Source organism: Garra rufa, unplaced genomic scaffold (genome assembly GCF_049309525.1).
Source record: "Garra rufa unplaced genomic scaffold, GarRuf1.0 hap1_unplaced_004, whole genome shotgun sequence".
Lineage (NCBI taxonomy): Eukaryota > Metazoa > Chordata > Actinopteri > Cypriniformes > Cyprinidae > Garra > Garra rufa.
In genome coordinates, this window is record NW_027394279.1 from 2656279 (window position 1) to 2683563 (window position 27285).

A 27285-nucleotide genomic window follows, 5' to 3' on the forward strand; every position below is an offset into this window, starting at 1 on the left:
TTCACACCAAACTTTTTTAACATGAAGAGAATATTCTGAAGATGTTAAATTGCGAGCGGATTTGGGATATCTTGAACGGTGTTGACGTGGTGATTTTTTAAAAAACATAACCCTAATTTTTTATATCTTTAAAGTGCAGCATCCAAACTCTTTAAAACTTTTTTCACACAGAGATCTAGTCATTATGAGCAAGTGCTGGTAATATCATAGTTATTCAAGCTTCTATGAATTAAAGAAAATTAAAAAAAGAAATCAGTAAACTGTTGTCACTGGGCTGACAGTCTGTGTTGAAACTAAGAGTGACTGAAGGGGGAGGGGTGAAAGGGAGAGAGACCAGTGGAACATGCTGTTTTGCTTAAGACCATCTTTGAGGAGATGCACATTGCTGTAGTTTAATCTGCATAAATAAGTCTGAACTTTGAGAGTCTGATCTTTGAGAAAATATAAAGGGTCACGAACTCTTTCATTCTTTGTATATTGCAGTTGTTGTTTTTTATTTATTTTTTACTGAACTGTACCATGAACTTGTCCTATTCAGTCACATAGCAAAAGATTAAGAAAAATACAGCTTTTTAGCATGAGCGATTTATCTTCATTGATAGACATTTATTTTCATAATTAAAATTTTTGATTCAATAAAAAAAAACACTAACAATTTCAAGACAAACTTTGACAACAAAACAAACTTTGCTGTTATCTGTTCAAAACATCTGAAAATTGTACCATTTTAAGATGAGTTATATTTATATATCGCCCCATTACAATACCCAACTTGATTTTTAAAGATATTTTGAAAGAATGAAGTGTTTATTGAGCACTTTATTGTTTATTGTTGTATACCCACATGAACTGTGTTCATGTTCATGTTAATTCACAGTACATACACTATGTTAAAAGATACTAATTTACCTTTAAACAATATATGAGTACTTTTTTAGGTTAATATTAATTAACATTAATAAATGCTTTTTATTATTGTTCATGTTAACAATGTTAACAAATGAAACTGGATGGTAAAGTTGTATATTTAGTGTGTATTTGTCTGTGTGTTGATTTAAAAATGTAACCCTTTCATTTCTGTAAACTTTAAATCCAAACTGGCAGAGGGTTACTGTGAATGCATGTGCCAACTGGGCACCGTTTTCCTAATTGATTCTTAGTTATGTAGCGCTTAAGAGTGATGTCTTATAACAGGAGTCACCTGCAAAGCAATGTCCACACACAAATGGAACAGATAGGTAACGATGACATTTAAGCAAAAGTGGTGGACGTAAAGCAAGCAATAATAACATTTTGTTATCATCATGAATTACATGTTCTTATCATCATCCTCAGAATATAGGGAAAATGTTCCCTATATTGTGAACGGCTTTGGGATATCTTGAACGGTGTTGATGTGGTGATTTATGAAAGTAACAATAAAAAAGATGAAGAGTTATTTTCATATATCTTTAAATTGCATTATTCTTACTCATCAAAACTTTTTACATATAAAGAACAAGAAATTCTTAGGAAATACGTGTAGTTTCAAAATGTTATCATGCTCAGAGGCCCCAAAAACATTAAAAGTGTCAAATAAATTCGTCAGATTAAAGCTCTAATACCAGGGATGAACACTAGAGGTCCTCATAAGATAAGGAATCGTTTGACCTCTAATGCTATTTAGCTCATTGTCAGTGTATAAGAATGACAATAATCCATAGAATCAGTTGATATGTACTGTACTGTCAGTGTAATTTTACATAATTATTTTGTATAGGTGCTTAAAGAGCATTAAAATATTTTTTTTATCTTTTAAGGAAAAATTATGTGATTTAAATACATATATACACTCTCACTGATAGAACAAAGTATCTTATAAGTATGACACTATACTGCTCAGTTCACTTAATTAGAATGAGAAACAAATACAAAAAGGCCAAAAAGTCAACTAAGTTAATATGTATTTATTTTCAATATATTTGTTTATAATTATTTCACAGATGCTTATAGACTATTAAAATAATATTTAAAAATGCTTGTAGACCATAAAACATGGTAACTATTTAAAATAGGGTCCAATACCTACAAAAAAGCCTCTTGGAGCAAAATTTGACACCCAACAGGAAGTCGGTTGTTTTTTTCTCAGCAAATTTTGTCATTTTTGCCATTTTCAGGCCTCGTACTTGAACGAACTCCTCCTAGAGATTTATCCGCATTAACGCCAAATTTGCTGAGTGTAATCTAAAGCACTTTGTGACGTTAAATTGCAAAGATCTAGAGTTTTCATTGGAGGGCGTGTCCATAGCGGTCTCGCAAATTTCGATGTTTCGCCATGAAAAAGGAAGTTTCTATAACTCAGGCATACAATGTCCGATCTGTCCCAAACTTCACATGTGTGATAACACTCCTGACCTGAAGACATCTACATTCCCATATTCAGTTATAGTCATAGCGCCACCTGCTGGCAACAGGAAGTGTCATGCTGTACTCTACAACAAACTCCTCCAAGAGATTTATACAGATCAACACTAAAATCGGTCAGTCTAATAAAAAGGCTTTAGTGATGTTAAATTGCGAAGATCTTGAGTTTTCGTTGAAGGGCGTGTCCGTGGTGGCCTGACAAAGTTTGATGTTTGGTCATGGACATAGAAGTTGTTATAACTCAGCCATAAAATGTCCAATCTGCCTCAAACTTCACATGTTTGATAAGAGTCCTGGCCTGAAGACATCTTAAGGCCAATATTCAGATATTATCATAGCGCCACCTATTGACAGCAGGATATATCATATCTTGCACTAACTTAAACATACCAAGGTCAATCTGCACCAGACTTCATATGTTTGATGAAAGTGCTGGCCTGAACACATCTACATGCCAATAATCAGTTACAGGCATAGCGCCACCAGCTGGCAGCAGGAGGTTTGGCACATTTAAGTGACTTTGATCTATTTTTCCTACATTTACTATTTTAAAAGCATAATGCCCACCGTTTGCTATTTTCCTAAAGCCACCGGTCGGCGGTGAGCCCGGGTGCGAGGGCCCGTTCATCGCTGCTTGCAGCTTTAATTAGGGCCCGAGCCCAAAAGGGCGAAGGCCCTATTGTTTTTCTAAGGATTATTATTATTATTATTATTATTATTTTTTTTTCAATGTTTTGGGGGATTTCGGGGGCCTTAACATACACGAAAACTCTTGAAACTTTGCACACACATTGGAACCTGCGGCCATCAGGGCTGGACAGACTTTGACATGGGGGGGTCACCTGGGGGGGGGCATGGCACAGCGTTAAAAATTGCGACTTTTGAAGGGCTCTGGAGCGCACAACGGTTGACCTACAGTCACCAAAATTCATACACATATAGACCTCATCGGGCCGAACAAATTTCACACTCATAGTCCGTGCTTCGCCAAACAGGAAGTCGGCTATTCAGGGATGTCTAAAAAGTGCATGCAATGGAATTTGAAATACTCCTACTAGGCCTTTCCACCGATGGCCACCAAACTCGGTCAGCATGATCTCAAGACATTGGGGACGCAAAATTGCCAGGGGATTTTTGATATCTCGAACGGTTTGACCGTGACGGGGCGACAAATTTATGGCGAGAAATGAGAAACAGGAAGTGCCTAATAACTTTGACATACTTTGTCTGATTTTGACCAAACTTCAGCAGTTTGTTCATCGTCTGATGCCGATCACAGAGATGTGACTATTATGAGTCAAAGTTATAGCGCCACCAACTGGCAGCAGAAAGTGTGACGTTTTTGAAACGCTTTAAACTCAGCCTCTTAATTTTACTCAATTTGCTTCAAACTTCATCACAATAATGTCAAAACACGACCGATAAGAATCTGTGAAGGGCGTTATCCATAACTTTTATCATGTTGCCATGGCAACGTGTCAAACTTTAACTTTAGTTTTTCGTGTTTTTGAGCCACTTAAAATGCTTAGAATTTCATAAAACTCAACACACACATCTGTATTAATGACAGTTAAACACTGATAAAAGCCCATAAATGGGCGTGGAGCAGGCGCTCCATAGCGCCACCTTTTGACAAAAGTTGGGGGGTTACTTTGTCCTACAGTCACCAAACTCGGTACATATATTGGACTCATCAAGCCGGACAACTTTCTAATTTACACCCATTAGCTACGACCAACAGGAAGTCAGCTATTTTTATTTAAATATGGATTTTTGGAAAAATCAAGCTGTGGAATTTGAAATACTCCTCCTAGACCTTTCCACCGATGGCCACCAAACTCGGTCAGCATGATCTCAAGATATTGGGAATGCAAAATTGCCAGGGGATTTTTGCTATCTCGAACGGTTTGGCCGTGGCAGGGCGACGAATTATGGCGAGAAATGAGAAACAGGAAATGTCTAATAATTTTGACACACTTTATCTGATTTTGACCAAACTTAAGCAGTTTGTTCGTCGTATGATACCGATCACAGAGATGTGACTATTATGAGTCAAAGTTATAGCGCCACCAACTGGCAGCAGGAAGTGTGTTGCTTGCAAAACGCTTTTAAATCAACCTCTTAATTTTACTCAATTTGCTTCAAACTTCATCAGAATAATATCAAAACACGGCCGATGAGAATCTGTGAAGGGGTCCTTGATACATCAAATGCTGTTGCCATGGCAACATGTCAAACTTTAACATTTGTTTCCTGTGTTTTTAAATATAGCTGTGAATAAATTCATATCACTCATAGCAGAATCATACAGTTCACAGCAAACTTTGTCAACATGATGCCAAGATACTGAAGATGTTAAATTGTGAACGGCTTTGGGATATCTTGAACGGTGTTGATGTGGTGATTTATGAAAGTAACAATAAAAAAGATGAAGAGTTATTTTCATATATCTTTAAATTGCATTATTCTAACTCATCAAAACTTTTTACATATAAAGAACAAGAAATTCTTAGGAAATACGTGTAGTTTCAAAATGTTATCATGCTCAGAGGCCCCAAAAACATTAAAAGTGTCACATAAATTTGTCAGATTAAAGCTCTAATACCAGGGATGAACACTAGAGGTCCTCATAAGATAAGGAATCGTTTGACCTCTAATGCTATTTAGCTCATTCTCAGTGTATAAGAATGAAAATAATCCATAGAATCAGTTGATATAGACTGTACTGTCAGTGTACTTTTACATAATTATTTTGTATAGGTGCTTAAAGAGCATTAAAATCTTTTTTTAATCTTTTAAGGAAAAATTATATGATTTATATACATATATACAATCTCACTGATAGAATAAAAAATCTTATAAGTATGACACTATACTACTCAGTTCACTTAATTAGAATGAGAAACAAATACATCAACTAAGTTAATATGTATTTATTTTTAATATATTTGTTTATAATTATTTCACAGATGCTTATAGATCATTAAAATAATATAAAAAAATTGATGTAGATCATAAAACATGGTAACTATTTAAAATAGGGTCTCTTTTGTTAACATTGGTTAATGAACTAACACACGAACGAACAACGAACAATATTTTTGTACTCGATTTTCTTCAAACTTCATCAGAAAGATGTAAAAACACGGCCGATGAGAGTCTGTAAAGGCGTCCCTGATGCATCAAATGCTGTTGCCATGGCAAATAAATAAAAATACAAAATACATTCAAATATTTGTTTCCTGTGTTTTTGAGGCAGATAGCGTGCCTAGAATTTAATTTTCCATTTTCAATTTTCAATGATTTATTATATATTTAAAGTGCAGCATCCTAACTCTTTGAAACTTTTTTCATACAAATAACTATTCATTCTGATTAAACACAGTTCATTTCATAATTATACAAAACTCCACGAATGAAAGAAAATTAAAAAACAAATCTGATCTCACTCTGCTCTGCACTCTATGTGTGTTTGTGTGGTAAGTGGCTGAGTGTAAGGAGGTGGGATGGGTGGGAAGAGAAAGAGTCAGACAGGAGGAGAGACAGTTAGGATTAGTCCAAAGGGTTACTGTGAATGCATGTGCCAACTGGAAACCGTTTTCCTGATGCTATCGGGATGGCGACTGCCAGACGGCGAGGGCCCGGTCAACGCTGCTTGCAGCTTTAATTCTTCTTCTTCTTCTTCTTCTCCAAAATGAAAAGTCTTTTTGAGGGCCTAAACATGCCCGAAAACTCACGAAACTTTGCACACGCATCAGACCTGGCGAAAATTTACATCTGATATGGTTTTCAAAAGTGGGTGTGGCAAAATGGCTCGATAGCGCCACCTATAAAATTTCAACGGAGTGCCCCTCGAGCTACGTTTCACGTACATGTACGAAACTCGGTACACATATGTAACACACCAATACCTACAAAAAAGTCTCCTGGTGCAACATCCGAAACCCAACAGGAAGTCCGTTATATTGAATTTCCTGTACGATTTTTGTGCAGTTTTTGCCATTTTCAGGCCTCATACTTTAACGAACTCCTCCTACAGTTTTTATCCGATCATCTTCAAATTTGCTGAGTGTCATCATAAGGCCTTTGCGATGTTAAATTGCGAAGCTTTAGAGTTTTCGTCAAAGGGCGTGTCCGTGGCGGCCGGACAAACTTTGATGTTTCGCCATGAAAAAGGAAGTTGCTATAACTCAGGCATACGATGTCCGATCTGCCTCAAACTTCACATGTTTGATGACAGTCCGGTCCTGAACACACGTCAGTGCCCATATTCAGTTATAGTCATAGCGCCACCTGCTGACAACAGGAAATGACATGTTTAACACTGTTACGGACTCCTAGAAACATATTGAAAAGCGTTAACAAGTCTTAAATAGGCTAGCAACATGCTACAAACATGCTAAAACATGCTAGCAACACTTAGCTAAGAGCTAAAGCATGCTATTAATACAAATACAAAAGGAAATTGCTGTAACTCATGTATATAATGTAGAATCTGACCCAAACTTAATATTCAACATGCTACAAAAATAATAAAGCATGCTAGCAACACTTAGCTAATATGCTAAAGCATGCTAATAATACAATGAAACAGGAAGTTACTCTAACTCAGGCATACAATGTCCAATCAGCCCCAAACTTAACATGTTTGATAAGAATCCTGGCCTAAACACACGCCCATGCCCGTATTCAGTTATAGTGATAGCGCCACCTACTGTCAACAGGAAGCCACATGTTTAATACTGTTGTGGATGCCTAGCAACATTTTAAAAAAATTCAACAACTGTTAAACAGGGTAGCAACATGCTAGAAACATGCTATAACATGTTAGCAACATTTAGCTAAGTGCTAAAGCATACTCTTAATGCAATGAAACAGGAAGTTACTGTAACTCAGGCATGCAATGTCCAATCAGCCCCAAACTTCACATGTTTGATAACAGTCCTGGCCTGAAGATATCTACATGCCAATATTCAGTTATAGTTATAGCGCCACCTACTGTCAACAGGAAGTGACATGTTTAACACTGTGACACACTATTAGCAACACACTAAAAAAGCCATTGAGTGCTAAACTAGTTTAAAACGTACTCAAACATGCTAGCAACACTTACTTAGTGCTAAAGCATGTTGTTAAAGACATAAAACAGGAAGTTACTGTAACTCAGACATGCAATGTCCAATCAGCCCCAAACTTCACGTTTGATAAGAGTCCTGGCCTGAAGATATATACATGCCCATATTCAGTTATAGTCACAGCGCCACCTGCTGACAACAGGAAGTGACGTTTAATGGTGTTACGGACTCCTAGCAACATAATAAAAAGCGTCAGCAAGTTTTAAATAGGCTAGCATCATGCTAGAATCATGTTAAAACATGCTAGCAACACTTAGCTGAGAGCTAAAGCATGATATTAATACAAAGAAAAATAAGTGTAACTCATGCATACAATGTCCAATCTGACCCAAGCTTAATATGTTTGATAAGAGTCCTGGTCTGAACACAAGCCCATGCCCATATTCAGTTATAGTCATAGTGCCACCTGCTGGCAACAGGAAGTCACATGTTTAATACTGTTGTGGATGCCCAGCAACATTTTAAAAATATCAACAAGTGTTAAATAGGGTAGCAACATGCTATAACATGTTAGCAACATTTAGCTAAGTGCTAAAGCATACTCTTAATGCAATGAAACAGGAAGTTACTGTAACTCAGGCATGCAATGTCCAATCAGCCCCAAACTTCACATGTTTGATAACAGTCCTGGCCTGAAGATATCTACATGCCAATATTCAGTTATAGTTATAGCGCCACCTACTGTCAACAGGAAGTGACATGTTTAACACTGTGACACACTATTAACAACACACTAAAAAAGCCATTGAGTGCTAAACTAGTTTAAAACGTACTCAAACATGCTAGCAACACTTACTTAGTGCTAAAGCATGTTGTTAAAGACATAAAACAGGAAGTTACTGTAACTCAGACATGCAATGTCCAATCAGCCCCAAACTTCACGTTTGATAAGAGTCCTGGCCTGAAGATATATACATGCCCATATTCAGTTATAGTCACAGCGCCACCTGCTGACAACAGGAAGTGACGTTTAATGGTGTTACGGACTCCTAGCAACATAATAAAAAGCGTCAGCAAGTTTTAAATAGGCTAGCATCATGCTAGAATCATGTTAAAACATGCTAGCAACACTTAGCTGAGAGCTAAAGCATGATATTAATACAAAGAAAAATAAGTGTAACTCATGCATACAATGTCCAATCTGACCCAAGCTTAATATGTTTGATAAGAGTCCTGGTCTGAACACAAGCCCATGCCCATATTCAGTTATAGTCATAGTGCCACCTGCTGGCAACAGGAAGTCACATGTTTAATACTGTTGTGGATGCCAAGCAACATTTTAAAAATATCAACAAGTGTTAAATAGGGTAGCAACATGCTAGAAACATGTTAGCAACATTTAGCTAAGTGCTAAAGCATACTCTTAATGCAATGAAACAGGAAGTTACTGTAACTCAGGCATGCAATGTCCAATCAGCCCCAAACTTCACATGTTTGATAAGAGTCCTGGCCTGAAGATATATACATGCCAATATTTAGTTATAGTCATAGCGCCACCAGCTGGCAACAGCAAATTACTTGTTTTACACTAACTTAAGCATGCAATGTACAATTTGCACCAAACTTGACATGTTTGCCAATAGTCCTGGCCTGAAGACATCTAAAAGCCAATATTTTGTAATAGCGCCACCTGTTGGCAGCAGGATATGTCATGACTTACACTCAAGCATGCCATGTTCAAGCTTCACCAAACTTCATATGTTTGATAAAAGCACTGGCCTGAACACATCTGCATGCCAATATTCAGTTATAAGCATAGCGCCACCAGCTGGCAGAAGGAAGATTGGCACATATCAATGACTTTGACATATTCCTCCTACATTTTCTGTGTTAATAGCATAGTGCCCACCATTCACCACCGATCGGCGGTGAGCCCGAGTGCGAGGGCCCTACCATCGCTGCTTGCAGCTTTAATTTTATTTTATTTTTTTAATTAATTATTTTGATTGCTCAGTGTTTGCGCGCCCTGTAATAAATTGTTTAGTCGGCATATAACACAGCATGTGATGGAGTCCATGCCTCGTCTTATTAGTTTTTGTTAATAAATGCTATATAAGCTAGTTTTATTTTATTTTTGTTATGCTGTTTAATTAAAAATAACAAATCCATCTTTTAAGAATTTGTTTAATCTTAAAATTGATAGGTGTAGCCTTATATATGTAAGCAAAACCAAGATCATGAATTCAAAAGTAAAAGTGAAAAGCATCCTAAGACATTCCAATAGCGGAAATCCGTTCACAAAATTAAAATAAATACTAACAAATAATACTAATGAAAAAGAACGGGTTGAATGTTAAATACGTTACCATAAAACTATAAATTATGATAACAGACAAACTATTTATCAGCAATGAGCATTGATTAGGCCCATGTTGTAGCAAAAAATAAATAAATAAAAATGAAACCAAAGCATATGCATGTGCAACCAACTGAGAGCGTTATGCCGCATTCCAGACAACCCGTTACCCGTGTTTTTCCAAACTTCTACCCGTGAAAGTGCACTGGAACGGCAGTCAAACCCGTGAACTCGTACTAGATCGACGTACTCCCAGTTACGAGTTCTGACGTGACATAGCACGAGAAACAACAATAAAGCCTCTAGGGGTGTGGTGTTTATGCAAGTGGCACACGGTGGAAAATTTGAGTTTAGGACAATATAACGTTGCAATCAAATTATTAATACTATAAAAATAATAAATGCTTGGCGTGACTTGCCTGGAACGCTACAAAGTCCTGAGTCGTGGTTTGAAGACTTGATTTTCGAGCTCAAAAACCTGCCTGGAACGCAGCATTAATGTGTATCCTGTCACAAAATGTGGCGAAAAGTCCTACAGAAGGGGAATAGTCTGATTAAAGTGTGTACATGTCTTCCATAATGCGACTAAAATAGGAATACTCCACCTGTCTTAATTCGATTTGTGTTTACTCAGATTATGACTTTAGTCGGATTAAATTAATCAAAAATATCAGTTTACATGGTTGCTTCTTAATCAGAGTATTGACTTAATCGCGTTAAAATCGGAATATTTTTGTCCATGTAAACGTACTCAATGAAAGATAACACCATGTTTCCTGATGATATCTCCCAAGGGTAACATGTAAAGTGTAAAAAGTAATGGCCCTAGTACTGAGCCTTGAGGTACTCCATACTGCACTTGCGATTTAAATGATACCTCTTCATTTATTGCCACAAACTGATGACGGTCTGATAAGTACGATTTGAACCATGCCAGTGCACTACCATTAATGCCTGCATAATATTCAAGTCTATTTAAAAGAATGTTGTGGTCAATAGTATCAAACACAGCACTAAGATCCAGTAGCACTAATAGGGAGATGCAACCATGATCGGTTGACAAGAGCAGGTAATTTGTAACTCTAATAAGAGCAGTCTCAGTACTATGATATGGTCTAAAACCTGACCGGAAATCCTCACAGATACCATTTTTCTCTAAGAAGGAGCATAATTGTGAGGATACTCCCTTTTCTAGTATCTTTGACAGAAAAGGGAGATTCGAAATTGGTCTAGTTAATTAATTAATTGGGGTCAAGTTGTGTTTTTTTAATGAGTGGCTTAATAACAGCCAGTTTGAAGGTTTTGGGGACATATCCTAATGATAATGACGAATTAATAATATTTATAAGAGGATCTATGACTTCTGGAAGTACCTCCTTTAGTAGATTAGATGGAATAGGGTCTAACATGCATGTTGTAGGTTTAGATGAATTATACAATCTAGTTTATACAATTCTTCCTCTCATATAATAGAGAATGAGTGGAATTGTTCCTCAGGAGATCTACAGCGCATTATCTGATGCGATACTGTTGCGGGCGGCTATATGATTACAATTTTATCTCTAATAGTGTCTATTTTGGAGGTAAAGTACGTCATAAAGTCATTACGGCTGTGCTGTTGGGAAATTTCTGCACCTGTTGCTGCTATATTTTTAGTTAATTTAACCACAGTATTGAACAAATACCTGGGGTTATGTTTGTTTTCTTACAAGAGAGATGAAAAGTAATCCGATCTGGCAGTTTTTAATGCTTTTCTGTAAGATAAGTTACATTCACGCCAAGCAGTACGAAAAACCTCTAGTTTTGTTTTCCCCCAGCTGCGTTCCATTTTTCATGCTTTTCTCTTTAGGGCGCGAGTGTGATCGTTATACCACGGTGTTACACTGTTTATAATGGATATAATTAAAGAATACTTTCACTATAACGTAAATTATAAGTGTAACGCACAAAAAAAAACTGGATTTCTACACCTACTTTGAATTTTACTTGAATACAAATACAAATACTTTTCCCCCCTCAACAAATACAAATACAGATACAAATACCGGCTGCTTTGCACACCCCTTCTTTACACATAATGTTATGCAGACTTTTTGATCTGTGAGTTAGGTCTTTTAAAGTTAAACTAAAGTAGACTTTTTTTTTTTTTTTACGTTGCGTTTAAATTATACGTTTAATAAATTCATGCATTCCCTGGGAATCTTACCCATGACCTTGGCATTACTAGCATTATGCTGTACGGGAGCTACAGGAATGTGTCTTGTCTCAAAATTTTTGTCTCTTTCCCATGTCTCTCACACACTTTTGGGACTAAATTTTTTTGATAAACATGAATATGCATGCCTATTAATGGTCAATTTTTTTCATGCTGCAATGAGTTTTTTTTTTTTAATTAATAAAATATGAGTAAAATGTTGTAATAACATTAACATTCGCAACTTTTAAATGTTTGCACATTTTATAGTTAATGAGAAGTTATTGATTAGTTACTATATGGCGTAAAATACAAAAAAATAAGTGAGATTATAAAACAATTCTAATCTCAGAGCTGATACTTATTTTATATCTTTCCTTACATTGTGACTAAGCAATCACATTTGTTTCATTAGCACAAGTGTTACATTGTGGCCACGGTGGACAGGGACCTAAAAAGGAGGATTCGGAAGATCCCAGGAGTCCCCATCATGTACATTTCCAATCACAGGTACTCAAGCTCTCTCAGCTATGTGCAAACTCCAGATAATGGTTAAAGCCTTTATCATGTGGTAAATGCATGTCCAGGTGTGTCCAATCCTGTTCTTGTAGGACCACCATTTTGAGGGGTTGTGTTTGATTTGAGCTGCGAATGGATTTAAGATGAAAATGGAGTCGTGAAGTCAGACACTTTCTTTTTCACAGATGGAATGGACTAGATGTAATATTTGTTAAATATACAAATATATTTCAGATGTAGCAACAAACTTTGTGTTCATTCAGCAGTAAAAAGCACTGAATAAAGTTTAACTTAGGCCAATACTATTAAAATACCATTAAAAGGACTTTTTATTTTTACATTAGGTGTACATGACATGGGTTATTACTTTTATAAAAACACAGATTTGTGAGCATTACCATAAATTAAGTTGTCAGAATAACATGAAGCGCAGATGATAGTTGTCATCAATGAATCCGGCCAATGGCATAACACCTGTGTTGCTGTAAGAGCGTCCAGCCTCTCTAAAGATGCTGCGCATATTGAACCAGCCAACTGCCCCCAAATCACTCTCATGGTACTTTGATGGCATACGTTACAGTGACATGGCATCACCACCGTCTCAAGTGGGGCAGACTGACTTTCTAACTGTCATGAACTGCTTCAAGTCAGACAGTCTGTGCAGCGCCACATCAAGTCATATACACCTGTCGTTATTACAGGGGATTCCATAAAGATAGTCTGACCGAGTAAGTGTAATCAAGTGTAGTATAGCTGTACTGGCTGACTTCAGGCTTGCATATTTATGTGCATTTGTATATGAATTATGTATGTTTTTGTATTTATTGTAAAAGAAGAATATTATCTTGTCACCTATTTAAATTGATAAAATAACAAATGAATATTTTTTTTTTACAGGTATAACATTGAGAGAATGCCGGATGATTATGGAGCACCACGGCTGTAGTGCACAGATTTTTTTTTTTTTTTTTATTATAAGAATTTGTTTAGTGGGTATCCCCCCCACAATATACTCCACTCCACAGTTCTTGGCAGCCCAGATCCCCAGCAGCTCAGAGAACATCAGAGGACATTAAAAGGTGGGGGGAAATAGGAAGAAAATTGTCTTTGACCAATGAAAATGACTAACCCAAACATGTCTAGTGGCTATTATGGGTAACTTCAGTGATCTGATATTAATGTTATTAATTAAAATTATTTGGTGTCTCCCAACAGTGATATTGATTTAATCAAAATATGTAATTGGCCTAGTAGTCTAATTACATATTTTTACTATTACAGTAATGTTAACAGCTTACCAATGCAGTGTTAAAAAAGTAATGAACTCCCCTGAGCCACTCCCTGGCACTCTTTTATGTCTGTAGGATCTTAGGATTTATTTGCTTACCATATTGTTGTGTCTTCATCTTAACAATGACATCTTTGGTTGTTTGCACATCTGTTTGGATCACATCTGCTTGGAGGCTGTCTTAAATAAAAATCACCATTGATAAACAAGTTATCAGTATCCTTGCTTAAATCCAATTTTTGTTGTTTGTCAATTTTTATTATTGTTAATTACAGTTGGCTTCATGTTGGTAAAGCCATATTTACATTCTGCAGTGCTACACAGGATGCCTGCCAAGATGATTTAGCGAACTATCCATTTATTTATCTTTTTAATCTTGCTTTCGCTGTTCTAATGAATTATTTATCTTAAAATCACTACACTGTTGTAGGTCAGCCGAGTAGTATGTGTAAAATTATTGCAAATTAGTGACCATTGTTAAAATAACTTGCATAGGACTAGAACTGAGCATGCTGTGTCAAGTGACAGAGTCAGGAAGTCCAAAGAATGGGACTGGTCTATTGAGGTAGGTTAAATCGTTTAAATGTATAATTGAAATTTCTAATCATGATCATGGTACAAAAAATGTAACATTTCTCATGTGTCAGGGTCGTTGCAGGTCTTAATTCACCCTTTAGTAAATTTTGGTCTTAAAAATATATTAAATGGAAGCAAAAAGTTTTAAGTCATGGCATTGAATTGCATGAGGGATTATTTTATTTTATTTTAGATTAATTTTTTTGCGTTTGCGTTTGATTTTAAAGTGGAAAAAAAAGGCATAATATCTCTGTGGCTTATTAGTGGCTGTATGTGCTGATTTGTTTATCAGTAACCTGTAGAGGAGCCTGATGAATGTGCAAATGCACTTTTTCTAAATCTTGCAGTTTAGAAAAGTATTGGATTGGGGAAATGTTAGTTCCAGACAAAATGTCTTCACAAGATTTGAGTGAGTTTGTTAATTTTGACTATAGGTTGTGGTCACTTCCTTTATTAATGGCAACAAATATATTCTTAGAACTGCTGTTTCAATGTCATATTTGTAGACGAATACTTGCATACTCAAGGGTTTTTTTTGTTTTTTTTTTCAGTTTTGTTGATGTGTTTAATAAACTGTTTGCCACCTTGCACTGAATTAATTGGTGTAGGATTTACAGGTGCTGGTCACATAATTAGAATGTCTTCAAAAAGTTGATTTCACTAATTCCATTCAAGAAGTGAAACTTGTATAATGTATACCTTCATTCCACACAGACTGATATATTTCAAGTTTTTTTTTCTTTTAATTTTGATGATCATAACTGATAACTAATGAAAATCCCATTCAGTATCTCAGAAAATTAGAATATTGTGAAAAGGTTCAGTATTAATGCTGCCTTCATGTGCTATCGTAATTATGGTGAATACCAAAATCCGACATCGAAATTGCACATGAACACCCACTCACGTTGTAATTTACACTGGAAAGCTCAAATTTTTTTATGATACCCGAGCTGCCGAGATGGGATAAACTTTGACCTTTCAACATGGCGGACAGCAACGAAACTATACTGAAAGTTAAGCATTGCATGATGTTAAAAGTTCTCTGCTGTTTAGTTGGTTAGTTAGTAGCCCCCATAATGCTGTGGCATAAATCATTTTAATAACATCGCTATTTAAACGTAGTGTTGTCTTTAAAAATACCATTAAGAGAAGATGCTAGCTCGCCGTGGCTCGCCTCCAGTAGGGTGCTGTGCGGTACAGTGTTCTGAAGGAGGCAATTTTCTCATGTTATTTTATTAGCAGATGCATTAGGGAGTTTATAACCGTTTTACCCAAGTAGCATGTGAGGACAAATTCCGAGTCCACCATGTTTCTCTTCACTACGACAACAAAAGCACCTGAACACGACACACTGGTAATTTCCACTTCACAAGTGGAAAGCATCATCTTCCAATTCCCATATCACATGAAGGCAGCATTAAGATACCTGGGCTGTATCCGAAATCGCCCCCTATACCCTCAAATAGTGCACTATTTGAGGGGACAGCCATTTTAAGTGGTGTTCGAAACCATAGTGGACGTTCTCGAGTGCACTCATTCAATCCCACAATGCACCGCAAAAACGAGTGTACAACCGATGTAAGCTCAACAGCTAGAGATAACCCATAATGCACTGCGAGAGTCGCGCGCTGACTGAATTCCCGCGTCTCTCCAGACGATGGCGCCCGCAGCTGATTCATCCATCTGTTCATTTTTCAACGCGCTCCTCCACTGCGTAATGCAGCGTACAACACAGGTACAAATTTGTTGTAAATTGATTATTAAATTGTTTAACCAAGGTTTATACATAAACTCCTTGACATAGTTCAAGATAAATCCTTTAATCTTACTACTCGAACTGTCCGTTTTAAATGATTGTTAAACAGTAAGCAATACTATGTAAAAGCGGCAGTCCTTCCGGTGCACTTAGTGTCCGAATTCACTCACTCGTTTTCATTCACTCTTTCAAGTGAACTGTACGAGTGGACTAATGTAGGGAATAGTGAATAGGGTGTAGGGGGCGATTTCGGGTACAGCCCTGGTGCCACACTCTAATCAGCTAATTAACTCAAAACACCTGCAAAGGCCTTTACATGGTCTCTCAGTCTAGTTCTGTAGGCTACACAATCATGGGGAAGACTGCTGATTTGACAGTTGTCCAAAAGATGACCATTGACACCTTGCACAAGGAGTGCAAGACACAAAAGGTCATTGCAAAAGAGGTTGGCTGTTCACAGAGCTCTGTGTCCAAGCACATTAATAGAGAGGTGAAGGGAAGGAAAAGATGTGTTAGACAAAAAAGGGTCCCACTTTATATTAAGTGTCCCTAATACCTGTGAACTTACATGGTAACTAGATATACCTATAAAACATCATATAGATTTTAAAATCTAAATCATTTTCTTATCTAGCGCCTACACTCTGGAACAATCTACCTAACACTGTTCGGGAGGCAGACACAATCTGTCAGTTTAAATCTAGATTAAAGACATCTCTTTAACCTGGTTTACACATAAAACATTAACACATTCATATAACTCAAATCCATTAAAGGATTGTTAGGCTGCATTAATTAGGTCAACCGGAACCGAAAACACCTCCCATAACATCTGATGCACTCGTTGCATCGTAAAAAGAATGGCATCTACGCTAATATTAGTCTGTTTCATTCTTATTCCGAGGTCACCGTAGCCACCAGATCAGATGGTCACTGCAGTCCCCCGGATCCAGTCCGTAGCCAGCTTAGATCATGGATCACCACCTGGAGATGACTTCAATAGCCGTGGATGTCAACCTGATGAGCTCCAGAGACGGATCATCAATGAAGACCTCGCCAACCTAGACGGCCATCGGTGCTACACAAAGGGATCCTGACGAGTTCTCTACAATCAGACATTGGTACAAACTGCTGGTTTCGTCTGGCCAGAGGAGAACTGGTCCCCCGACTGAGCCTCCCAAGGTTTCTCCCAAGGTTTTTTCTCCATTTCTGTCACCTGTGGAGTTTTGGTTCCTTGCCGCTGTCGCCTCTGGCTTGCTTAGTTGGGGACACTTTCCAGCGATATCGTATACTATTTGATCTGAACTGGATGATGATATCACTGAATTCATTGATGAACTGCCTTTAACTGAAAATTGATTATTTACAATAATGCGTTACTTACACACTATGGTGCTGTTTAAATACTGTGCAGTTGCTTTGACACAATCTGTATTGTTAAAAGCGCTATATAAATAAAGGTGACTTGACTTGACTTGATTGTATCTACAGCTCTAATACTGGTGTAATTACAAACAACTCACTGAATAGCATTTGTAAGTACAAATGTGTAACAGGACATTGTTAACAACACTTTTTTCACTTCTGGAACTACACATGTGTAACAAGAATTATGTAACTACATTTTGCAGCAACAATATGTACTCACAGAAGTATTTACACTTCCATACAGTCTTCAATACTGCAGTTACAAGTTTGGAATGCCCTGAAACATTATTGAAATCGTGATGATTCCTATGCAGGCTATATATAATTTTTGTATTTATGTATTTGTGAACACTGAATTTGAATTAAAGTATCAATTTATGATACCAGTGTACTTACATGGTAACTCCTCAGGAACTGTCTACTTAATATAGTGTAAAATGGTCCAGCCTGGTCTCATTGTTTATACGTTGGTATTTCAACGTTTAAACCGTACAAATAGCTACGTATTTTTTGCTAAAAAAACGTAAAATATTTACGTATCTTTCATTTCATTAAGATGTTCGTATCAATGCCTTTTTATCATTTTATTAATGAGCGATTTACATTTTTAGCCCCCTAAACCTACCCCCAAACCTAAAGCTACCCATTTTATAGCAAATATAAAAGGATATAAATCGTAACTGACCAAAATATGCAGGGAAACTACCATTTTTACTAACAATATAGCATAAAAAATATTTTTATAGTCACTAATCACACTCCTACCTCTAAACCTAACGTTAACCATATCTCGCTCAGCACAATAATAAAAAACATGACAGACAGAAAATTCCAATCACAATCATTTATTTAATGCAAAAATGTCAACAGCCATACCAAAAAGTAATCCAAATGGCGATGCTTTTGCAGCTGCAGTCCTCTCTGGCAGAATACAGTAGGTTTGTTTGAGGTGCAGAGCAGAATTAAAGTTATTAATCGCTGAAAATATTATCCAGATTATTTTCCTGATCCTCTCCCTAAATGCGCCCAAAGAGTATGCGCCAGTGTTGCCAGATCGTGTTGACGATTTCCAGCCCAAAAGCTCACCAAAACCCGCCCACTTCAACAAAAACCAGCCCAAATTTTGAGTCAGTCCTCGCTGCAGCCTGTAACGCGATGACGTAGCTGGATCAGGTCCAATACGTACTGGACGTTGTAAGGCGCATGTGCGGTGGTTTGTTGTGCTGAAATTTCAATATAAACAGTCACATGAGTGAAAACAGCTTGATCTGTCAAGCTATGATCAGTTTGTATGTTGAATCTAATGTTTAATGTTGTTGTTATTTTTTTCCCCATATATGTACATGACCTGCTGACACTGGGTTCTGCTGCAATTTGCTGATCAATGTAGATCACTGTAGAAAAATTAGTATAGCCATCAGTGATGCGCGGGTTGATCCAAAATAGGCGGGTGCCCGCGGTTATTCGGGTCGCGGAAATAATTAATATAATAATTGTAATAATAATAATTAATAATAATTGAAATAAAGATGCCAATTAAACCTTTGTAATTTATACAATTTTCTATGAAATACATAGACCTAGCCTACACTTTATTGGCTGTAACGCGATGTAAAACGAGACATTGAGAACTCAGAAAAAGCACCGGTAGTTTATTTACAAGTAGATTTATACAGACATGTTCCACCAGGAACAGACCGGTCACCGCCATCTTAAATGTAGTCACGATAAGTCGAGTGTCGAGCACGAAGGAAACTACAACCTGATACGTTGATAACCTGACAAATTCCTTGGTGCTCGACACTCGACTTATCGTGACTAAGTTCAAGATGGCGGCGACCGGATTTTCTTTTCCAGGTACTGTCTGTATAAATCTTCTTGTAAATAAACTACCGGTGCTTTTTCTGAGTTCTCAATGTCTCGTTTTAAATGTCAGGGCCCTTGGAAGTCTACCAATGAAGTGTGGAGCTACTTTGTGCCTCGTAAATGGCGTAAAACAGTGATTTATTTACATGGCTATTCCGATGCCCTGTTGACTCTCATTGACAACCTGTTGTGAGCATCGGCTAACTGACCCCAGATTTCGGACAGCTGGACACAAACCGAGATGAGATATGCAAGGTACGTTCACACTCGGTATCATGATTCAATACACTTTAGGTCAATATCACACCGGAGTTCTCCTTTAAGTTGATTTAATATTCTTGATAATTTTAAGAAGTTAAAAGTTAAGAAAAAAGGAATTAGCTTGTAGTCTATATATATTAAGGGCTATAGGCTAATCTTTTTCTTAACTTTTATTACACTGTAGATCGAAATAAAATAATTCTTGATCATACAAAGGAAAGACAAAATAAAACAAGAACTATATTCAATCTGTATTTTTCTTGTAATCAAGAACATTTCTTTTAATGCCGAATGATGTTTGACAGTGAACGCATCTCCAGCGCATATAATCGCTGGTGTCAGTCGCAAATATTAAACATGCGGGTCGGGTACAATATTTTCTTCTTTTTTTGCGGTCCAAGTTGCGGGCGGGTTAGTTGAAAACGTCGGTCGGGTTCGGGTTGTTTATACATTGACCCGTGCATCACTGATAGCCATTAAAGAAGGAACTCTTAACAGTCAAAATATCATTAAGTAGCCTACACTTTTTTTTTTTGCCATCTGACAAGATTTTTTATTTATTTATTTATTTTATTGGCGCTGTTATTATATTTCCATTTTCCCTTGAATGTGTACTGGTATTTCAAGTATTTTACATACCTTATTGTATTGTAGCCTATAGGATTAAAATGACATAGAGACATATTTTTAAAATTACACAATATGACATATTTTTGCTTCCTGTCAGGCTCGTAAGGAAGAGAGAGAGAGGGATGAGATTAACTTAGATCTTTTTAATAATAAACTCAAAAACAGAAAGGCTTTGTTCAGAACATAAATCACATCATCACAAATAAAGGGCAAAGCAAACATAAACAGAAACCAACTTAACTGAGAGGATATAAAGGAATGGCAGGAAGGCAGGCAGGCAATATCGAAGGTAGCAGAGGGAATGATTAGAGTCCAGTGTCTAACGAGTAGATCTGACAGTGTGCTGGTGAAAGTGCTGTGTATTTATGGAGGTGCGTTGATGAGGAGCGGCAGGTGCAGGAGATCAGAAGGCTGGTGATTGGGAACGAGTGGGCGTGGTGATGGAACCTGACGGTCCGGATGTGTTGCTGACAGTACCCCCTCCTCCACGGGCAGCTCCCGATGCCGGGGAACGACGGCGAGGGCGGCCGCGAGGTCTGGGAGCAGGACGATCCGGATGGTGTTGATGATAGTCTGAGAGTAGAGATGGATCGAGAATGTCATTGCGAGGAACCCAGGACCGTTCCTCGGGACCATAGCCCTCCCAGTCCACAAGGTACTCCAGCAGACCCCCTCGCCGCCGAGAGTCCAGGATCTCCCGGACAGAGTAGACAGATGGGTCCTCCTGTGGAATGTAGGGTGAATGCGGTAGTGTGCAGGGAGCTGAAGCTGGTAGGTGACGGGGTTGATTTGCCTCTGGATGGGAAACGGCCCGATGTAACGGGGGCTGAGTTTCCTACAGGGCAGTCGGAGGCGGATGTCCTTGGTGGAGAGCCACACTAGCTCTCCAGGTTGGTAGGTGGGAGCTGGACGACGTCGGACATCCGCGAAGGTCTTATGTCTCCGAACTGCTTGCTGTAGGTGAACGTGGGCTGAGTCCCAGACCCTCTCACTTTCCCGGAACCAGTGGTCGACGGCTGGGATGTTGGAGGGCTCTTCCGACCAGGGAAACAGAGGGGGTTGATAGCCTAGCACACACTGAAAGGGAGTAAGACCAGTAGTGGATTGTCTCAGAGAGTTTTGGGCATATTCGGCCCAAGGCAGGTAACGGCTCCAGTCATGCTGGTCGGAAGAGCAATAGGCCCGGAGGAACCGTCCGAGTTCTTGAATCTTCCGCTCAGTCTGGCCGTTCGTTTGAGGGTGGTAGCCTGAAGATAGACTGATGGATACCTGGAGTTGTTTGAAGAATGCATGCCATACCCGGGAGATGAACTGTGGGCCCCGGTCCGACACGATGTCCTCTGGTAGGCCGAAATAGCGAAAGACAGACTGGAAGAGGGTTTCTGCGGTCTCCATAGCCGTGGGCAATCCTTTGAGGGGAACAAACCGGCACGACTTGGAGAACCGGTCTACGATGACTAGAATGCAGGTGAAATTGTTGGATGGTGGCAGGTCGGTGACAAAGTCAATCCCCATGTGGGACCAGGGCCGGGCAGGTATGGGTAAAGGCTGGAGTTTTCCTTGTGGTAGCTGTCGTGGAGTGTTGGTCATGGCACAGACTGAGCAGGCACGGACATGGTGGGCTACCTCACGGGCCATTCCGGGCCACCAATACTGGGAGCGGAGGAGTGAGAGGGTCCGCTTGCTGCCTGGGTGTCCAGAGCCCGGAGAGGAGTGAATGGAGTCCAGAAGGGAGGAGCGCATAGAGGAAGGGACGTACTGTTTCCCTTCTGGACCTCCCAGCGGAACTGGCTCTCGGGACGTGGCCTCCTGGAGTTGTTGATCCAGGTTCCACATGATGGGATTGAGGAAGAGCTCTGGAGGAAGGATAGGATCGGAGGTTGGCTGCGGGTCTGGCTGGTGGATACGGGATAAGGCGTCCGCCTTTAGGTTCTTGTGGCCTGGACGGTAGGTGATGGTGAAGCAGAACCTGGAGAAGAATAGGGCCCACCGAGCCTGGCGAGGATTCAGCCGCTTGGCCTCTCGGATGTATTCCAGGTTACGGTGGTCGGTGATGACGCTGAAAGGGTGTTTTACTCCCTCGAGCCAATGCCTCCATTCCTCCAGAGCTAGCTTGATGGCCAGGAGTTCCCGATTGCCGATGTCGTAGTTCTGTTCCGCTGGGGAAAACTTCCGGGAAAAGAAGGCACATGGATGGAGTTTGGGAGCCTCTCCGGAGTACTGTGAGAGTACGGCTCCAGCCCTGACGGTGGAAGCATCTACTTCCACGATGAAAGGTTTGGTGGGATCAGGAAGGATGAGGGCCGGAGCCGTACAGAAGGCAGACTTGAGTGAGGTGAAGGCGTGGATGGCATCAGGAGTCCAGGTGAGGGTCTTGGGTTTACCCTTAAGCAGGTTGGTGAGGCTGGCTGAATGAAGCCTGAACTGGAGGATGAAGCGGCGATAGAAGTTCGCGAATCCGAGAAAGCGTTGAAGCTCCTTAACTGAGGTGGGTTGGGGCCAGTCCCTGATGGCTGCGACCTTGTCCGTGTCCATGCTGATCCCAGCTGGACTGATGACGTAGCCGAGGAACTGGATGGTGGTTTGGTGGAACTCGCACTTCTCCGCCTTGAGGTACAGGTGGTGGTGTCTCAGCTTCAAGACGACCTGCGTAACGTGGTGGCGATGGTCGGCCAGGTTCCGAGAGTAGATGAGGATGTCGTCGATGTAGACGATGACGAACCGGTGGAGGAACTCTCGGAACACCTCGTTCATGAAGCCCTGGAAGACAGAAGGCGCGTTGACCAGGCCATAGGGCATGACCCGGTAATGGTAGTCATCGACTTCAGCCAGAAATCTTGGTGTAATCTTTGATGACCAATTGACTTTTAAAGACCACATAGCTAAAACTGCTCGATCCTGCAGGTTTGCATTGCACAACATCAGAAAGATCAGGCCCTTCCTAACAGAGCATGCTGCACAACTCCTCGTACAGGCCCTGGTCATTTCCAGGCTGGACTACTGCAATGCTCTTTTAGCTGGTCTTCCAGCATGTACAATCAGGCCTCTACAAATGATTCAGAATGCAGCAGCACGGCTCGTCTTCAATGAGCCCAAGAAGGCCCATGTCACACCTCTCTTCATATCCCTGCACTGGCTACCGGTTACGGCTCGCATCAAATTCAAGACACTGATGCTGGCCTATAGGACAGCCACCGGCTCATCACCTGCCTACCTCCATTCACTACTACGCATCTACACTCCCTCCAGAAGTCTGAGATCCTCTAGTGAAAGACGCCTTATTGTACCACCACAGAGAGGCACGAAATCACTTTCCAAAACATTCTCCTTCAACGTCCCTGCCTGGTGGAATGATCTTCCCACCCCCATCCGGAACGCAGACTCCATTACTGTCTTCAAGCGACTGCTGAAAACCCATCTTTTTCGACACTATCAGACTCAATAAAAAAAAAATAAATAAATAAATAAAATAATTATTTTCCTCTCTTTCCTGATCTTCCCTTTCTAGCCCGTACTCATCTAACAACGCCTGTCATATGGTATTTTTGAGCACTTCCTATGTTGATCTGCCTCCTTAGGATGAATCACTTGTTGTATTCCCAATTGTAAGTCGCTTTGGATAAAAGCGTCTGCTAAATGAATAAATGTAAATGTAAATGTAAATGGTAGTGGCCAGTAGGGGTGATGAAGGCGGTCTTCCATTCGTCCCCAGGGCGGATACGAACGAGGTTGTATGCGCTACGCAGGTCCAGCTTGGAGAAGATGCGAGCTCCACGCAGTTCCTCGAGGGCAGCTGGGACCAACGGCAGGGGGTATGGAAACTTGACCATCTGGGAATTCAGGACACGGTAGTCAATACAAGGTCGCAGGCCTCCGTCCTTCTTCCCCACGAAGAAGAAACTGGAGGCGGCTGGCGAGGTGGATGGCACGATGAAACCTTGTTGGAGAGCCTCCTTGATGTACTCCTCCATGGCCTTCTGCTCTGGGATGGACAGAGGGTAGACCTTACCCTTGGGAAGTTTAGCTCCAGGCAGCAAGTCGATGGCGCAGTCCCATGGCCTGTGCGGTGGCAATCTGGTGGCAGCCTGCTTGCTAAAAACATCCTGGAACGCCCTGTAGTCCTCCGGTATGGAGATGCACTTGGTGGATTCAGGACTCTCGACGAGGGTTGACTGAAGAGAGAGGTTTGGAATAGGTAGGTGTCGAAGACAGGATTCGTGGCACTTAGAACTCCACTGGAGGATGTCACATCTCTCCCAGTCCATAGATGGTGCGTGCTTGATCAGCCAAGGGCGCCCCAGGACGATGTCCACAGTAGCACCCTCCAACACCAGAAATGAGATGTCCTCCACGTGGAAGTTGCCGATTTGGAGCTGGCAGTCAGGCGAACGTTGTTTCACTCGGCCGGGTCCCAAGGGCTCACCTCTGATAGTGTTGATCTGATATTGAGGATGTTGAGGTAAAGCAGGTAGGTTGAGGGTTCTCAGTGTGTTGAGGGAGATGAAGTTCCCCGAGGCAGCGCTGGTTCATTCCAGCCACTAAGGGTCGCTAGGGTGCGGAACCGGAGAGTGTACTCACCAGCCGAAGAAGAGCCTTGACGCAGGCGCAACAGTTCATCCGAGACTGATAAGGATCCGGTAGTTCTTCCAAAAACTTCCTTGAAGTGTTTAGTAAATGCAGATAAATTACCGATTATGGGACTTTCCGCTTGCCATAGTGCATCAGCCCAATCCAGCGTTCTGCCCGACAGCAAACTGGTGATGAACGCCGTCTTCGATCGCTCCGTGGGAGACCGCTGGGGCTGCATCTCAAAATGCAGAGTGCACTGCAGAAGGAAGCCGTTGCATTTGTCCGCCTCGCCCGAATAGCAAGCAGGTAAGGCCATGGGACTTCCAGAGGCAAACGGGGAAGTGCTCGGTGAAGGTTGGAATATTGATAGGAGAGGGTCGGAAGTGGGGCGAGTTGACATGATGAAGTATCTGAATCTTTTCTAGGTCAGATCTTCTGTCAGGCTCGTAAGGAAGAGAGAGAGAGGGATGAGATTAACTTAAATCTTTTTAATAATAAACTCAAAAACAGAAAGGCTTTGTTCAGAACATAAATCACATCATCACAAATAAAGGGCAAAGCAAACATAAACAGAAACCAACTTAACTGAGAGGATATAAAGGAATGGCAGGAAGGCAGGCAGGCAATATCGAAGGTAGCAGAGGGAATGATTAGAGTCCAGTGTCTAACGAGTAGATCTGACAGTGTGCTGGTGAAAGTGCTGTGTATTTATGGAGGTGCGTTGATGAGGAGCGGCAGGTGCAGGAGATCAGAAAGCTGGTGATTGGGAACGAGTGGGCGTGGTGATGGAACCTGACGGTCCGGATGTGTTGCTGACACTTCCACTCAGCAATAAATATGACCTGAATAAAATGGCTTCATTTTATTATGTTGTATATACACTCACTGAAAATAATACTTGACAAAGATATTATGCTTTTAATCCAATAAATTTGTTAAAACGCTCTAAAGTTATGAAATTTAAAACATTTTGAATGTGAGCATCACATCACAACTTAAGCATCACATTTGTGTAAATTATTATTTATCAATTACTACTTATTAATATTCATCTATACCAATACACAGGTTAGAATATCATCACAATACAATAGTCCCTTTAAACCAGCGCATGCGTGTTATATTCAGTGTCTATGACATCGGCAAAACAAACCACCGTGTACGCGCCTATAACGTTCAGTATAAAAAAAAAAAAAGATAAAATTAACGAATATTTTATCGTTATCCTACTATTACCACTTGCAAATTTTAATATTTACCGCTGCAAATTCACTCAACAAAATCCTTTATTTATTATTTTTAAAAAGAGGTTCAACAGTATATACAAACTATATCATTATCCAAAAATCTTAAACTGTCAATTTGTTTCATCTTTTTAGTTTATATTGTTGAAGGTTTTGTTTTGTATTTATTTTATTATTATTTTTAATTGTATTATATACATGTATAATGCTGACATTTTTGTACTTTTGTGCTTTGTACCTTGGCAAAAAAAAACAAAAAAAACGTCCAGTACGTATTGGACCTGGTCCATCTACGTCATCGCGCTACAGCCTGCAGCGAGGACCTCTTGGCAAATTTTAATTGCCAAACAGGGCCGTGCAGAGACCTTTAAAGAGGCAGGTGCTCAAAGTATAAAAAGGGCACCTGGAACAAGACATTGTCACGGTTCATAAATCCTATGTCTCTTTCTAGTCTTGTGATTCTGTTCCAGTCTGTGCCCTCATCGTTCCTGTTCGTGTTTTCTGTGGATTATTTTCTGGATTCGTCATCTCATCACCATCGCTGCACTCATCTGACCATCTCAGTCCCTGCACCACTAGCGATCTTTCTCTCTGGACTGTGTAATTCATCATTCTGATTTTCTTATTAAAACCCTTGAGTACTTGCAATTGCTTCCGTGTGTTTGATCATGACAGAACGATCTGACCAAGGAATGGAGGCAGCGAGTAGCTCAACCCGATCGCTGGAGGAATTTGTCAACAGCAGCATACTTCGAATGGAGAAGAATCTCAACGATACAGCTCGCGCTGTTCAGACTCTAGTGGTGCAGGTGTCCGGGCTCACCCAACAGCTTCACCATCTGCGATCTCCCACTGTGCCCCCCGCACCGCTGGTTCCCCCACCACCACCAGAGAACCCCGCCCAGTCAGAACCACGCCTACCCGTTCCCGAGCCGTATGCAGGTGAACCCAATTTTTGTCGAGCTTTCTTAACACGATGCTCTATGCACTTTTCTCTGCAACCTAGAACGTTCAATAACGAACGAGCCAAGGTCGCCTTTGTACTGACATTGCTGACTGGGAAGGCGGCACTCTGGGGGACCGCGGTGTGGGAAAACCAAGATCCATGCTGCGCCTC

The 27285-nt window shown here is 40.1% G+C and overlaps 1 protein-coding gene across 1 annotated transcript in view; it reads left to right on the top strand.

Moving 5' to 3' along the window:
• fcf1 (FCF1 rRNA-processing protein) overlaps positions 1-14048 on the top strand; it is a 53633-nt gene extending 39585 nt beyond the window's left edge. The window contains exons 7-8 of the mRNA XM_073832610.1: positions 12444-12538; positions 13445-14048. Coding sequence (XP_073688711.1) covers positions 12444-12538; positions 13445-13493 — 144 coding nt within the window. The 3' untranslated portion in view covers positions 13494-14048. The remainder of the gene's footprint in view (positions 1-12443; positions 12539-13444) is intronic.
• The last annotated feature ends 13237 nt before the right edge of the window (positions 14049-27285 follow it).